The sequence below is a fragment of the Colias eurytheme genome, chromosome 28 (assembly GCF_061535395.1).
Source record: "Colias eurytheme isolate Ceu_HAF_F1 chromosome 28, ilColEury1 Martin Lab GWU primary, whole genome shotgun sequence".
NCBI lineage: Eukaryota > Metazoa > Arthropoda > Insecta > Lepidoptera > Pieridae > Colias > Colias eurytheme.
The window spans coordinates 4,829,141-4,844,503 of record NC_143007.1 but is presented as its reverse complement, the minus strand read 5'-3'; the positions used below and the strand labels follow the sequence as shown (position 1 = coordinate 4,844,503).

General features: G+C 33.6%; 2 protein-coding genes across 2 annotated transcripts in view; both read left to right on the top strand.

Annotated features, from left to right (window-relative positions):
• LOC149896623 (uncharacterized) overlaps nucleotides 1–1,991 on the top strand; it is a 32,861-nt gene extending 30,870 nt beyond the window's left edge. The window contains exons 19-20 of the mRNA XM_090117550.1: nucleotides 120–252; nucleotides 727–1,991. Of these exons, the coding sequence (XP_089973676.1) occupies nucleotides 120–252; nucleotides 727–1,759 (1,166 nt within the window). The 3' untranslated portion in view covers nucleotides 1,760–1,991. The remainder of the gene's footprint in view (nucleotides 1–119; nucleotides 253–726) is intronic.
• Nucleotides 1,992–12,230: 10,239 nt separating this feature from the next.
• Nucleotides 12,231–15,359, top strand: LOC149896622 (uncharacterized). The gene is made up of 2 exons (XM_090117438.1): nucleotides 12,231–14,525; nucleotides 15,162–15,359. Exons 1-2 carry the CDS (start codon nucleotides 12,231–12,233, stop codon nucleotides 15,357–15,359), a joined length of 2,493 nt encoding a protein of 830 aa, XP_089973564.1.
• Nucleotides 15,360–15,363: the final 4 nt, after the last annotated feature.

Sequence of the window (15,363 nt, the reverse complement as noted above, 5' to 3'; positions counted from 1 at the left end):
AATCAATTTTGTGTGCAATTAAGTAATGTATTTACCTATTCTATATCTAATATCAATTCTATATTTATCACCAACATAATTATAATTTTTTATGTATATCTATAATTATTTATCATCAGGCTACACCCGCGTACCAACAGAAAGTCGTCCCCACATAAAATACGAACGCAATCCTCCACGACGAGGGTCTGGTAACTGGGTCCCAGTGCATTATGATGACGAGCCTCAAGCTGCTGGTCTTGGTGTTCCCAGGTAAAAATAATTCTTATGTACTTATATGTTTTTACAATTTCTTTAAATTATATGAATAAAACACATTGGCATGTAAATATGGTAATAGACACAGCTCCACATAGTTAATAACAATGGTTTAGTTCAAATATAGTTAATTCATAACGTATTCTATTTTGTGTTAATTATTTTAGTGTCTTATTTTTTAACCATACCTTAAGGAATGTTATTAGGAATGATTTTAATTTTAGAAGTTTTAAGAAGGTGGTTTGTTGATTTTGTTATCATCGTCAGGGATTGTTGGTGAGAATGCTTGAAATCTTCATTTTCATCAAAAAATCACCATAACTGTAATCTCATCACAAAAATTTTTCGTTATCAAGCAGATGCGCTAGGATAATCAAACGTAAAATGAAAATACCTCGTCGGCTTGAATCAATTAAAATCTAAATTGTTTAAAAAATTGTAACCTTACATAAATTATATTTCTTACAGATACTGGCCAATCGCATATTTGCACAAAGAGCCACCACCAAACACAACATACTTTAGATTTAACGAAACCACACCAACAACAGAGCGATACAACTTTCGTTCAACAACCTTACAACCAGACACACGAACAGACAGACCAACAAACGAACTAAATATGGAGAGTAGATCTATAGAAGATCACCACAGAAATGAAAAACGTAGAAACATTTCTCAAATCGACGAACTTGATCTTTATGACAATTACAACATAACAACAACAACTTATAAACCAGAGAGTACAACAACAGAAACAACAAGTACAACAGAAGCTGAATTTAAAAACAACACAGATTTCGAATCATCTAAAGTTAATGAAAATTTAGATGATTACGAACAAATTAAAGGCTTAGACGATAAATTACATGATTTTACAAGATCTATAGAAGTTTTTGATATAGAAGACGCGAATTCAAGCGAAAAATCTGCTGATTTAAAAACATTAGAAGCGGAAGAAAAACAAATTGAAGCTATTGGCAGACTATTGGCTTCAAAACGCGGAGGAAAGCGAATTTTAGATACGCAAAAACAAGATTTGGAATCAAAAAAAGTAGCTGTTGATAACGATTTCATGGATTTCAACTTTAAAAATAGATTTCCTACTGAAAGACGTGGGATTATACAAAGAGTGACAAAGGAAGAATTAAAAGATGTTTTAAATGAAGGAAGTCTGGAAGTTAGCGAAACAACTTTTGTTCGACCGCCCAGAATATTAAGTACAACTGAAAATATTAAAAAAGCTATCGTTAATGGAAAAGTCTTTTACGACGCAACAATAAGAGATAGAAAAGACTTATTCACGAATACGACAAGAAAAGGAAAAAGTCTGCGTTTAGAAGAAAGAGTTCCCATGGTTATAACTAATAGTAACGCTAAAAAGAATATAAGAAGAAATGTTAATCCCATAAGAAGAGTTAAAAGAGTTTACAGAAAGAGATATAATCCAGAGGAAGTTAGAAAGAGATTGTTGGAAAGGGAAAAGAGTAAGAAAGATTAAGAAAGTTATTTTTAGGGTTAATATTGTCAGTTTGACTTAAAAACGGTTTTGGGTTGAATTGACGATGATTAGTAGTAAGGTTAGGCTTATTTTTAATAAGACATTTTGTAATAAAACGTTTTAATAATTTTGCTTGTATTTTATTTGAATTTTGTCTTACTTGGAGTTTATTTTTCTAAAAAAGTATTTAGAACATTTGGAGAAAATTGTAATTTTTTTTATCATAAATCTCAAATACATATTGTCATAATAAATTATAATTTTTTAGGTTTTTTTGTATGTGTAAATTACAATTATAATTAATACTAAATTAATAAATTTTTATCAGCAAAATTATGAGAAATGTACTTTTAAAATAATATGGTAAATAAGGTGTATACGTTATAAAATTAAGTGATATATGCAGTTACCGTAAAGATTGTATTTTTATTTAGATATTAAGAATAAATGGCATTTTATTTAAACTGAGTTTTATTTTACCCTGAATCCAAAACTATCAGTAGTCATATCACGTACATAAACGTTAGTAGCTTATTGGATAACTATCTATCAAAAAATTCGCATCAAAATCTGTTGTGTAGATTTAAAGATTTAAGCATACATAGGGACATAGGGATATAGGGACAAATAACAACTGCCGATAGAATATAAAAAGTTATTATAGAATTGAGGTGTTAAAATTTGATCAATAACTATAGTTATTAATAAATAACTATACTTATTTCTTATTTCTTATTTCGTTATTTATTTTGTGCCTTCGCGTTCACGTTCAACATTCCGTGCCAACAGGGTTGCCTGGAAGAGATTGCTTTAAGCAATAAGGCCGCCTTTTCATACATATGTGCCTTCGTGATTATTTCTTCTCTTTTGTTTAATTATTGTACCTATCTTGTCATTCTCTGCCTGGTATATATGTACAATAAAGTATAAATAAATAAATGAATATAGTAATATATGCATTTTTACCAGAAAAAGCTTGGACACAAAAGTAATGAGTTTTTAAAAATTTTAAATTGTCATGTGTAGTATATTAACTTGATCATAGTCGTTCATACAATGCCTTTTACTTGGTTATGTAATGAATGATAGAATTAATAAACCAACTCACGGTTTTCAATTGGCATAAAAATAGAGTTCATATTATGTCTTTAATATTTGTAAGGAATCTATTATTAGCAGATGAGTTTGTTTGGTTAAACGTGTTGATCTCAGGAACTACTGATTCGAAATAGAAAATTTGCCGAAAAAGGCTAGGGTATCATTTATTTAACTTTACGCTACGACCAACAGAGGCATGACAATAAGAAAATATTTGCACATTAAAAAAATATTACTTTTAAGAACAAACGAAGTCGCGTGGTTCAGCTAGTCTATTATACATGATTTTGATATTTAAGTATTTAGGCTTTTAAAATACAACATAGAGCTATAAATCATCGTCATTTAATAATAATTTATATTTTACTGCATTATAAATATAAAAATATGTCTCATAAATATTAAAACGCATACAGAACCCACATTACAGTCGATTAATTTGCACTTAACCAGTTTTTATAAATAAACATGGGGTGTTACCAGTATTACTCACGGGAGGCTCTAAACATTACCATATACAAGCAAATAATGTGGAAAGTCAACGAGAGAGTGACGCAGCTCAATGGATAGGGTTGCCACGATGGAGAAAATTTAATTAAAATGAGCAGTTATTTGAATTGAAGTAGTTAATAATTAAATTTAGTAGAATGTGTGAATGAAAGACACATATAAGGTAGATAAAACATGAAAATTTTGTGATATTTATAATAATTTTTTGTGAGTTTATGAAAATGAAAATTAAAATTATTATTTTGAGGTAAACAGCCATTCATCACTACAATCACATCACTATCACCATCTCCTCGTAATATTACGTTTTAGGAAATATTCAAAGTTAAAACCTTTTTTCATAATAATATATGTACTATAGAACCATTTTAATATTTGATTTTCCTTTTGATGTGTTTTTTCAAATATAATTTTAATATTGAAAACAATGATATGATTCAGATTAAATAACTTCAGATTAATAAGCTTAAATAATTGCGGCTAAAAATATAGAGTTATATATAAGTTTTAAATTGCAAAATTATTTTAACAGTAGCAAGCGTTAGCATCTCTACGAGTAATGTCTCGTCAATACAGAGGAAACCGAGGCAAACAGCTTGTACTAAATATACATATATAAAATTAATTACACTTGCGTTATCTATTTTTTCATATATCATAAAATTTTATGAATATAAATAAGTATCAAGTGGCAACCCTAGGCATCGCTACCGGGAGGTTTGCAGCCACGTATTATATGCAGAAACCGTGCATTTCTCTGGAGAAAGTTATGGGCTTTCTACAAGTTTTAAAGCTATACTTTTAAATGCTTAAAGTTTTGGATGAAACGTCAAAAGTTTATAAAAAACTAGAGGTCCGCCCCGGCTTCGCCCGTGGTACATATTTCGCTATAAAAGGTAGCCTATGTCCTTTCTCGGGTATCAAAATATCTCCATACCAAATTTCATGCAAATTGGTTCAGTAGTTTAGGCGTGATTGAGTAACAGACAGACAGACAGAGTTACTTTCGCATTTAGTATGGATTGAAAATAATTAATTAATTGTTCAGTGTAAACTGTAAATGTATGGAAATACAACATAACATTTTTTTTCAGTGTAGTTCCTACTGACACGACTCAAATATATTGCACTGTTAATCTATTTTCCTATATACTATTTTATATTATGTGTTATTGCATAGTCCTTACATTTTTGCGAAAGAATCATCAATCAATTTTCAGAAAGAATTCAAAGTATTTTCTGACGGTGCATTTGACACAGAGCTAGAGTTAGAGCAAGAGCATTCTTTCGTGATCTTTTAGTGTAAACGAAAACTCGTATTCAGTGTTGTTCAGTATTAGAACATTGCATAGAATCTTTTCAAACGCACTAAGCACAACGAAAGAATGCTCTGCGCCTGTTCACACTAGAAGAATTTGAGAAGAATTTTGTTGGAATGAACATTCGATCGTTTAATGTAAATTCACCGACATTTGAAACCTTCATTTCTATAAAATACATATGTAAAGATTTATTTATAAATAAATAAAACATGAATAACATATTTGTATGTTGTTTTATGCACATCTGTTTTCTTCCATCTTTTTCAGTATTTTTAATTTCTATCTTAATTAATTAAACTTATAATAAATATTTGGCTCGTGCACAAATTTTTCTACAAGAAAATCGATACCACGGTTTGATCTTTGTAACCCGAGTCAGGGAAAGCAGTCACGGGAATGGATAAGTGAAAATCTTAAGGTCAGGCTTTCATTGAAGATTAATAGCAAGGTCATTGTTATGTGCGAATTTCTCACATGCTAGTGTTTGAGATTATGATGTATGAGGAAAACTTCTCATATTTTATTTATTTTATTATGCTTGACTAGCTTTCCGCCCGTAGCTTCGCCTGCTTTGTGTAAATCTGACTAAAATATATGCTAAAACCTTCCTTGAAAATCACTCTATCTATTGCAAAAAACCGCCTCAAAATCCATTTCGTAGTTTTAAAGATTTAAGCATACATAGGGACATAGGGACCGAGAAAGCAACTTTGTTTTATACCATGTAGAGATTACTATGGTGATTAGTGAGATTACGTACAATTGATGTAGAATTAAAGAAAGAATATCTATAGACAAAAAAACAATATGTACTCTAAGACTGCGTACTTTTTTGAAAGATTTCAGCAAAATTAATACTTGATGCACATTTGAATATGTATTTAAAATTTATTTTGCATTTTAGAAATAGAAATGAAACGAATTAAATAAATTCATCCGTTCTAGTTTTCTTCACAAAAACTTAAAAATATACTTTCTTATGCAAATTTTACATAATTTTTATGTACTTATTATTTGGTACTCTTTGAACGTAGTTCTTCATAGTTTCAAAAGATGGCGTTAGTACCTATAGACTTCACTTTGAAAGATGCGTTAAATACGTATTGTACAATAGCTCAAATTTTAAAATAAAAGTCAATAGATAAAAGATATAAAAACCAGGAAAATTAATTGGAAAATTTAAAAATTGTCATTAAAATTTTCAGATAATATTATAATTTATACTAAAACTAGCTGTGCTCCGCGGTTTTACCCGCAGTGCTTCGCTCCTATTGGCCTTAGTGAGATGATATATAGCCTATAGCCTTCCTCGATGAATGGACTATCTAACACCGAAATAATTTTTCAAATCGGACCAGTAGTTCCCGAGATTAGCGCGTTCAAACAAACAACCTTTATAAAATTAGTACCTATAGATTAATTTTTTCTGCAGGCAGGGCTGCTTTAACAGATAAGTAAGAAAGGACTAGATAACAATATTGCATCAAAACTGATTTACAATTTTAGGCTCGTTTCGACCCACTATACTAAAACCCACCTAAAATCATTATTTCTAAGCTGTTCACACTAGACGGAACTGTTACAAGCATTTAATTGTTATTCTATCCACGACAGAGGTCATTAGAATAAAGAAAATTGGCGACTGTTTAAAATTGGACCAATGGGTCGAATATTTTATGGTATTACCATAAAACAATTGAAACACAGTCTAACTTTAAACCTGGGATCTGTCACTTTAATAGTTGTCTATGTGAAATACAACTAAAACCAGATTATAGAGAACCCGCGCTTAAAGTTAAACCCTGTCTAAAGTTTTTTGAGGTAAGACAGTTAAAGTCGTCCAAAACAGCACTGGAAGGGACCCGTATTTTATTTAAAGCTGTGTTTAATACACGATATAATAATGTTATGACATTCATACGTCGCTTAAATAGCTTTATCAGCCGTTTCATTAAGAGCTTAGGAGGTTTATTATCTGACGCCTTTGGATCATTTTTTGAACAAGATTATTTTAGGGACTATTTTCTTTATATGTACACATGAGCAATGAATGTAGGCGTAGCATCATGAAAAAGTGCGTTAAGTGCGAAAAGCGTTTCCTGAGTAGACAAGCTTTTAAGCTCCTACGAGCTTTGAACCATAATTTGCAAATGTGTCGCTTATGCAATAACTACTTTACTTTATGAATCACCAAAGTTACACTGTAGGATAAAATTGCATTGATTCTTTTTTTGTTGATGACTCGTCTGGGTAGACTGTATTGGGAATCGGATTAAATCATAAAAAATAATATATTAATATTTATGAATAATTAAGCTACTTATACTACGCTAATAAGTACTGACTATGTTAAGCTTACACATAGGTAATCTAAGATTTAGAATTTTTGAGCAGCTAATATTTATACGCTAAAATACGAATACGTCTATCTTATTTCTCTGTGTGTGTGTTATTGTATTATTTTATACAATTTGTTGTATCTGTATATGAACATGTTACTTCCTCCCTTACTCACAGTTCCCCCCTGGGGGTTAACAGCGACATCTTGAAACAGGAACAATTCCAGTCCTTTTCGTGCAAGTACGAGAACATACAGCTCATCGATGGGTAGCTATGATATTTCATTTCTGGGAAAAAGCTTCTTAGAGATGTCATAATATTATCCTGGAATAACTCCTGCTTCAACACGTCATGGGCCACAGGTCATTGAACCGATTCGAAAGTTACACCTATAAGATTGTTCAAATAACACTTTTACTCGGATTATAGGTGAAAGTCACTTTCCCCGACTTGTCATGCCGACTGTTGGCCATTCAGCATTGGCTAATTCGCGCAATCATTTTTATGGGCGTCCATTTTGTATTTCGGATCAGTTATGACTTTCGTTTTTATTTCGATGACCCTGCGAACTTTGATTTTCTTCGCTGATTTGTGACGTTTTTGATGTGTCAATAGTTACACTTTTACTCTGACAGTGACGAATTAAAGAAATCTAGAAACATAATCGGTAGAGCTGTTCTCGAGTATTATGTAGTTGAACAAAAAAGAGACTTTTTTATCGCAGTTGAGTCCTTACTATTGTGAAAGGTCGAGATTTGACTCCCTCTACAAGACTGTTGTGATGCGCTTGTGTCTCTGAAGCGGTTGGATCGATTAAATTGAATTCTTTAAAGGTTTAGACTTGAGATTAACAACTTGAACTAATATTATAAACTTAGATATCTCATAAAAACCTCACGACCTCTTTTTTGATGTATCTGCATAATATGAAAAGAGACGCACACCCATCCACTTCTCGCTCCGGCGGTGGTTGCTTTACCCTACCAGTATCATCTAATAATATAACACCTGCCCTCCAGCATGAGATGCTCACGACCTCAATATAAACTTCATTGTTATGTTTTGTAATGGCAGCAAAAAAATATATACGCATTTTATAAAAAAGAAGCATCAAATTTATATTTTAGTGCTTATCTTTTACAAATTATAGAAGAATTAGTTTGAATTTATAGTAATTCATAGAATTAGAAAAAAAAATATGTAAAATATTTGATATCTGTTATAGAGAGTAGTCATGATGGTAAAAACATTAGAAGCAAGAACGCTTTACCTATTGTTTCTTTTTTTCAAATTAACATTTGATTCTACATACAAAACTCAATGTGTAACTTATTATGTAGGTACGTAAAAAATGTAAACTAGAAAAACATTACGTATAAAAAGTACATATCGTTTTTGCTGACGGTCCCATCACTACAAATAAACTTTCTATTGTGTGGCATGTCGGAATGCTTCATCGATAATAGTTCAGCTAGTGCTGGCAAGTGTCGATAATTTGTGTCGATATAAGATTTACGATCTATTGTTTTTTGTGAAAATGCTATGAAATGTGATGCTTATTAATTAGAAAGTGTGTAAAGCTTCAGTTCCGTTATTTATGTTGAAAAGCGTATGGTTCTAATTTTGTTTGTTGAAGGAAGAAGAAAATATATTAAATACGTGATTATTTTGCTTCTAGAGAACTGCTGGAACAAGGAATGATTGTGACATAAAGTAATTAAAAATACAAATAAACAATATTTTGATAAAAGAAAATAGTGTTTTTGTTTTATTTAGAACCCCTTAAGGCTTAAACTCTTATTTGTATTATAATTATATACAACCGTCTTTAGTAACTTTATTCATTTAAAATTTTTGCCAATACTTTGGTGAAATAATATACAGCTTAAATGGATTCATTTAAGAATTGGTTTCTCTTCTATCATTTTCAATATATTTTGTTGATATAACATCTAGCTATCCAGATCGTATCCTCCCTTTAGCGTGAAATATTTATAAGCATGGATACTCTACATAAAAATCGTGGTTATAATATTAGCACGATAGAATTCATATCGATAAAAATGTTTTATCAACACATTGAGCACATCACTATTAACTCGGCAACCTTCAGCGAAAGTTTCACGGTTGGTTTAGATGACCGATTGTCTAATTAAACGGAGGGTTGGAAGATGTTTGACTTTTTGATGATCCTTATTTATCAGATGGTGCATTTAGGAATGTTTTTAAGCATGGATACTCTACATTTTTAAAGTATTTTTAGACCATATGAATAATAAAACACCAAGGTAAATTTACGTTACTTTTTTTTCAGGAAACATAATATAATTTATGTTTGTGTGGAAGAAATCTCTATGTAGCGACAAGACAAACCGTCATTGTATTGAAGTAAAATGTATAGAACAATGAAGCATAATTAAATAAATATCCACATATTATTTAACAGTATCCCACAGTTCACCTGCTCTACTTGCATAACACATAAAGATTTGATGTGACATCTATCTTATACACAAACTAGCTTTCCGCCGGCCGCGGCTTCGCCCGCTTTGTCTAAAACCTAATAAAAAAATATAATATAAAAATCTTCCTCGAGAACTACCTATTTAAAAAAAACTCACCAAAATTCATTACGTTGTTTTAAAGAAAGTAGAGCCAGAAAGTCAGGTAAAATCAGTTAGTCAATAAAACACACAAACAATGTTTCGTTACCGTGTAATTGATCGTGGTGTCTATTATCGATGTTTGGCACAGAGTATGCAAACAAAGGTTGTCAAATTATTTTGCAACTGTCATGCACCACGAGAGTCGAGACCTTAATCTGTGGTCGACACTTGTACTTCCGTATTCGATCGAGCCGCTCCTCTGCTGTGTGCGCGCGCGGCGGCCATTGAAACACGTGTATCGCATCGGATGATTGGGCGCAAATTCATCGAGTGCTGCAGCATCTCCAAGGTACGTGGTGCATTGTTTTTGCTGCTCACTATATTCCGAACATCGATTTTGTGTTAACGTAATTTTCCCTAATGTAGTAGAAGCCACCCGCTATTTCGGCTTGGTGCGATTCTACATTATTTCTGGTGCCGAAACCCGGGAATTTGCGTATCAATTATCATATTCAAAAGCTTATGGTATTACTGGTCACACGTAATTCATAATCTAAAATCAAATTCAATTCCGTTCGTATTAGGTTCTTTGTTTAACAAAGTAGGAAGTTGTTATAAGATCTATTTAAGCAAACACTTATTTTATCGGTGCTTAAATTCAACCGGCTTAAAACAATTTCATATTCTAAAACTTAATACATATTCAGAAGTACAAGTCAAAGCGTTTAATTATTGTAGGAACTAGTTAAGCAATCACATATTTCATCGGTGCTTAATTTTACACAGGCCTATAGTAATTTCACATTCCAAAACATAATTCATTCACGTTACAGTTTATCCTAACTACATAACTAATATTAAAACGTAATATTAGGTTAAATCGTAATATAAAATAATTTCATTTTATATTAACACTCGGGGGTAAATTGACAATCGAACGTCGAACATTCCAGCGGCTCGCGCAGCGCATCATCATTGTAACTTGTTATTGAAAGTTATAATCTGTATTCATTCACATTACCGTTTCACGCGATTTTCATCCTTAACTTCATACACGTAAAGGTGAAATAACAATTTCATTGTTTCATTTTATTTCATTGTTTGAAAAATTACATCGAAGATTAACTTTGTTATTTAATTGTTTGTGTTTAAACGTTTGTACATTTTGTTTATTCGATATATAAATTTAAATTTAATAAGATGTCTTTATTAACTAAACATACAACTCGGAAGTTAGGTTCTTTGAAAAAATTAAAATCTAAATCAGTGGATGAATATTATACGACTAAGGACTTATCGACATTGCGTAGAAAACGTACTATAGCGCTTAAAAGATTATCGAAGGCGTTAGAAATAGGTAATGCAGCTTTGAGTGATCGTTCACAATACGACCTATTTTTATCGTATCATCAGGAAATTAAACAAATCGTTTCAAATTTCGAAAATGCTCATTTTAATATACTCGATCTGTCGGACGACGCGGATAATGAAACTGAAATTGAGGAACAATTCGATGAATTATATTTTCAGATACAGTCTATTTATATTAGTTTAACTAAACATGATACAAATAATTCGATTAACTCGAACATCATTTCATCGAATATCCGTTTACCTAAAATTACATTGCCACATTTTTCGGGCAATATCAAGCAGTGGCCTGTGTTTTATGATACGTTTAATTCTTTAATTCATAACTCAACGTCAATTTCGGACACGGAAAGGTTTCATTATTTAATTTCTTCTCTTAGCGGGGATGCGTTATCGGTGGTTAAGGCGTTCCCTATGACTCATGAATATTATCGCGACGCGTATGAAGCTCTTATTAATCGCTATAAATGTAAACGAACATTAGCTTTTACTTGTTGGCAAGATATTTTAAACACTAACTTCATGCATAACAACGCAACTGAGTTTCAAAAGTCACTCGACTTATTCGATGAAAATTTAAATATTTTAAAATCTATTGAGTTACCGATAGATCGTTGGGATTTTGTTTTAGTTTACCATATTTTATCAAAATTAGACAAGAACTTACGCCGCGATTTTGAGGAGAAATATTCTAACGTGGAGTTGCCGTCTTATGATCAATTGAAGGGTTTTTTGCGTTCCAAATGCGAAGCCTTATTACGAGATACACATTTTTCTTGTGTGAACAAATCTTTAAAGCCTTCGACTACTCAAAATCAATCAACGAAACGTTTCAATTCAAATGCACTTGTTGCTATGAACAATAGATGTAATTCGAACGATAAGTCTAAAGTTTATTCAAGTAGCTGCGCGTATTGCCATAAGTCGCATTCTATTTTTTCTTGTCAAGATTTTATTAGTAAATCGATTGACGATCGTATGGCTATTGCCACTCAAAACAATTGGTGCTTTAATTGTCTGAAGCCATCACATCAATTAAAAAATTGCAAATCTATTTTTTCGTGTCGTATGTGTAAGCGTAAACATCACACCTTACTCCATCGCGATCATAACACTAAGATCGAATCAAATCAAATCGGGTCGTCGCTGGTGTCAAGGTCACATACGAATCATACAGTGCTGTTAGCCACAGCTATCGTTCAGGTTAAGGATGCTTCAGGTAATATGCAATCGTTTCGTGCCCTGTTTGATACGGGCAGTCAGAGCAATTTCATAACGGAGTCAGCAGTAAAACTTTTAAATTTAACGCCGGCTTCAACAACCGCGGCAATTAGTGGCATAGGGGAAGCGGATGCACCTATTATTGGTGACGTCACTTGTTCTATCGGCACTAACGGTCGAATTCTATTTAACTTGGATATGCACGTCATATCTAAAATATGTGGCGATCAACCTATCGCTCAACTTAATTCATCAAGTTGGTCCCATATTAAATCGTTGCCGTTAGCGGACCCTGGTTTCGATATACCTGGTCCCATTGACATTTTGCTTGCTGCTGATGTATTCGCTGACTCTGTTCTTAATCAACATATCAAGGGAGGTGTCAACCAACCTACCGCGTTTAATTCAATCTTTGGTTGGCTACTTCTAGGTAAAACTAATATTTCATGTAGTAGTCTGTTGCAGACGTTGCCTGTAATCGATAATGATTTAAATTCATTAGTTCATCGTTTTTGGGAATTAGATTCGGTACCGCAAACTTCAATGCTAACTCCAGATGAGTTATTATGCGAACGTAAATTCGTTGAAGAACACTCACGTGATGAATCTGGGCGTTATATTGTTCGTATTCCATTTAAGAATAATTCAGAACCTACATTTGAAGGCTCTCGCGAAGTTGCTTTGCGTAGGTTCTATGCTATCGAACGTAGGTTGTCACGTGACGCTTTGTTAAAATCGCAATATGTCGACTTTATGTCTGATTACATCGAAAGTGGTCACATGACAGTGGTTCCTGCAGCACAAGTTGGTACAGGAAAATACTACATACCTCATCATTGCGTTCTACGCCCTGACTCTGCGACCACACGCCTCCGCGTTGTATTCGACGCTTCTGCGAAGGATATGCATTCTAAGTCACTGAATGACACACAACTTATCGGCCCAAAGCTACAACCGAATATTTTAAATCTACTTTTACGCTTTAGGGAACACAACGTTGTCTTCATGGCTGATGCTCGTCAAATGTTTAGACAGATTGTAGTAGCGCAAGAACATCGTGATTACCAACGCATTTTCTGGAGGAGTTCTCCTGATGAGCCCCTCTTAGAATATCGTTTAAATACAGTCACATATGGATTAGCTTCGTCTCCGTTTCTCGCTTGCCGTACTCTTCGACAGCTTGCTGAAGATGAGGGAGATTCTTATCCACTCGCAAAACGAGTACTACTGTCTGATGTTTATTGTGATGACGTCACAACCGGATTTTCATCGTTAGAGGTCGCTCAGGAAGCAAAGTCGCAGATTATTAAACTTTTTAAGTGTGGACAGTTTGAACTTAGGAAGTGGGCTAGTAATAAACCGCAGTTATTGTCTGATCTACCCAGTGATAGTTGTTTGACTGGATCCGTATCGTTAGACAATTCTGATAATCAAATTCTTAAGGTATTAGGTCTTAAATGGAATCCATCCACAGATACGTTCGTTTTCGAAATTGAATCTACTTATCGGCCATGTACTAAGCGTTCAATTCTTAGTGAACTCGCTAGGGTTTTCGATCCGTTAGGTTTTTTATCTCCCATCACAATTCAATCAAAATGTTTAATTCAGAAGTTGTGGATTCTCGGCGTTGGATGGGACCAAACGCCGCCTAACGAGATCATCAATACATGGAACAAACATCGCACTCAACTTAATCTTTTGAGTGAACTTCTAATTCCTCGGCAACTTACCTGCACGGATGCTGTATCGTATGAGCTACATGGGTTTTGTGACAGTTCTACCCTTGCATACGGAGCTGTCATCTATTTACGTGTTACAGATGCTGTTGGTAATATTCATGTTTTCTTCGTTTGCTCTAAGGCTCGAGTTGCACCTCTTAAACATACATCGTTACCACGACTCGAGCTCTGTGCTGCAGTTCTTCTATCAGATCTTTACAAATTTGTAAAAGATACGTATCTTTCTCGTATTCATATTGATTCTGTATATTTGTGGTCTGACTCAACCATCGTTTTGTCTTGGCTGCGTTCTCATTCTTCGCGTTGGACAACATTTGTCGCGAATCGTGTCAGTCACATACAGGATATCACCCCTACAGACTGGTGGCATCATGTATCCTCAGGTGATAATCCTGCTGATTTGTGTTCACGAGGTTTATTTCCGAGTGAGCTTGTGCACAATGCCTTATGGTGGGCGGGACCGTGCTGGTTAACCCAAGGTAGTGATACTTGGCCTACGGATACAGCTGTTGTCACATCAAATGAGGAGAAGGTCGTTATGGAGAAGGAGCAACGTAAGGTAGCTCTTTCCGCTGAAGAGAGAGCTCCAATCGAACCAACAATAATTGACTCTTTACTTAATCGTTATTCATCATTTCAAACAATCGTTAACATTTTGGCATTTGTATATCGTTTTATCAATAACTCTAGAACCCCAGCTCAAGCTAATCGTAATAATTTCATTAATAACGTTGAAAGACATAACGCATTATTAAAAATCGTTAAACATGTACAGAGTCAAGTCTTTTCGAACGAAATTGCTAATCTTAAATCGAACAAACTTTTATCGAAACCCTTTCGAAAACTCAATCCATTTATCGATCGATTGGGTATTCTCAGGGTGGGCGGTAGAATTTCACGCGCAGGTTTAGAATACGAACAAAGGCATCCAGCCTTTCTACCGTCTGATCATCCATTAACGTTTTTAATTATCGACAACATTCATCGTAACTACTTGCATCCAGGCCATTTCCTTACCTTAGAGCCTTTGACAGCTGTCCCTGATGAAGATCTATCAAATGTTAATATAAGTCGGCTTCATCGGTGGCAGTTGTTACAATCATTTCACCAGAGTTTTTGGTCCAAATGGAAACACGAGTATCTTAACTCACTTACACAACGCGCCAAATGGACTAAGGATTCTAAACCGCTTCAGATAGGCTCAATGGTGATAATTAAGGATGAAAATCGTGCGCCACTACAATGGTCTCTTGCCAGAGTAGTGGATCTTTTACCACCGGGTAATGACACCGGGTCTGATGGTGTAGCTCGGATTGCAGTAGTTAAAACAGCGAAAAATCATATAATTCAAAGACCGTTGGTTAAGTTATGCCCTCTACCAATCGAGGACTAGCTTA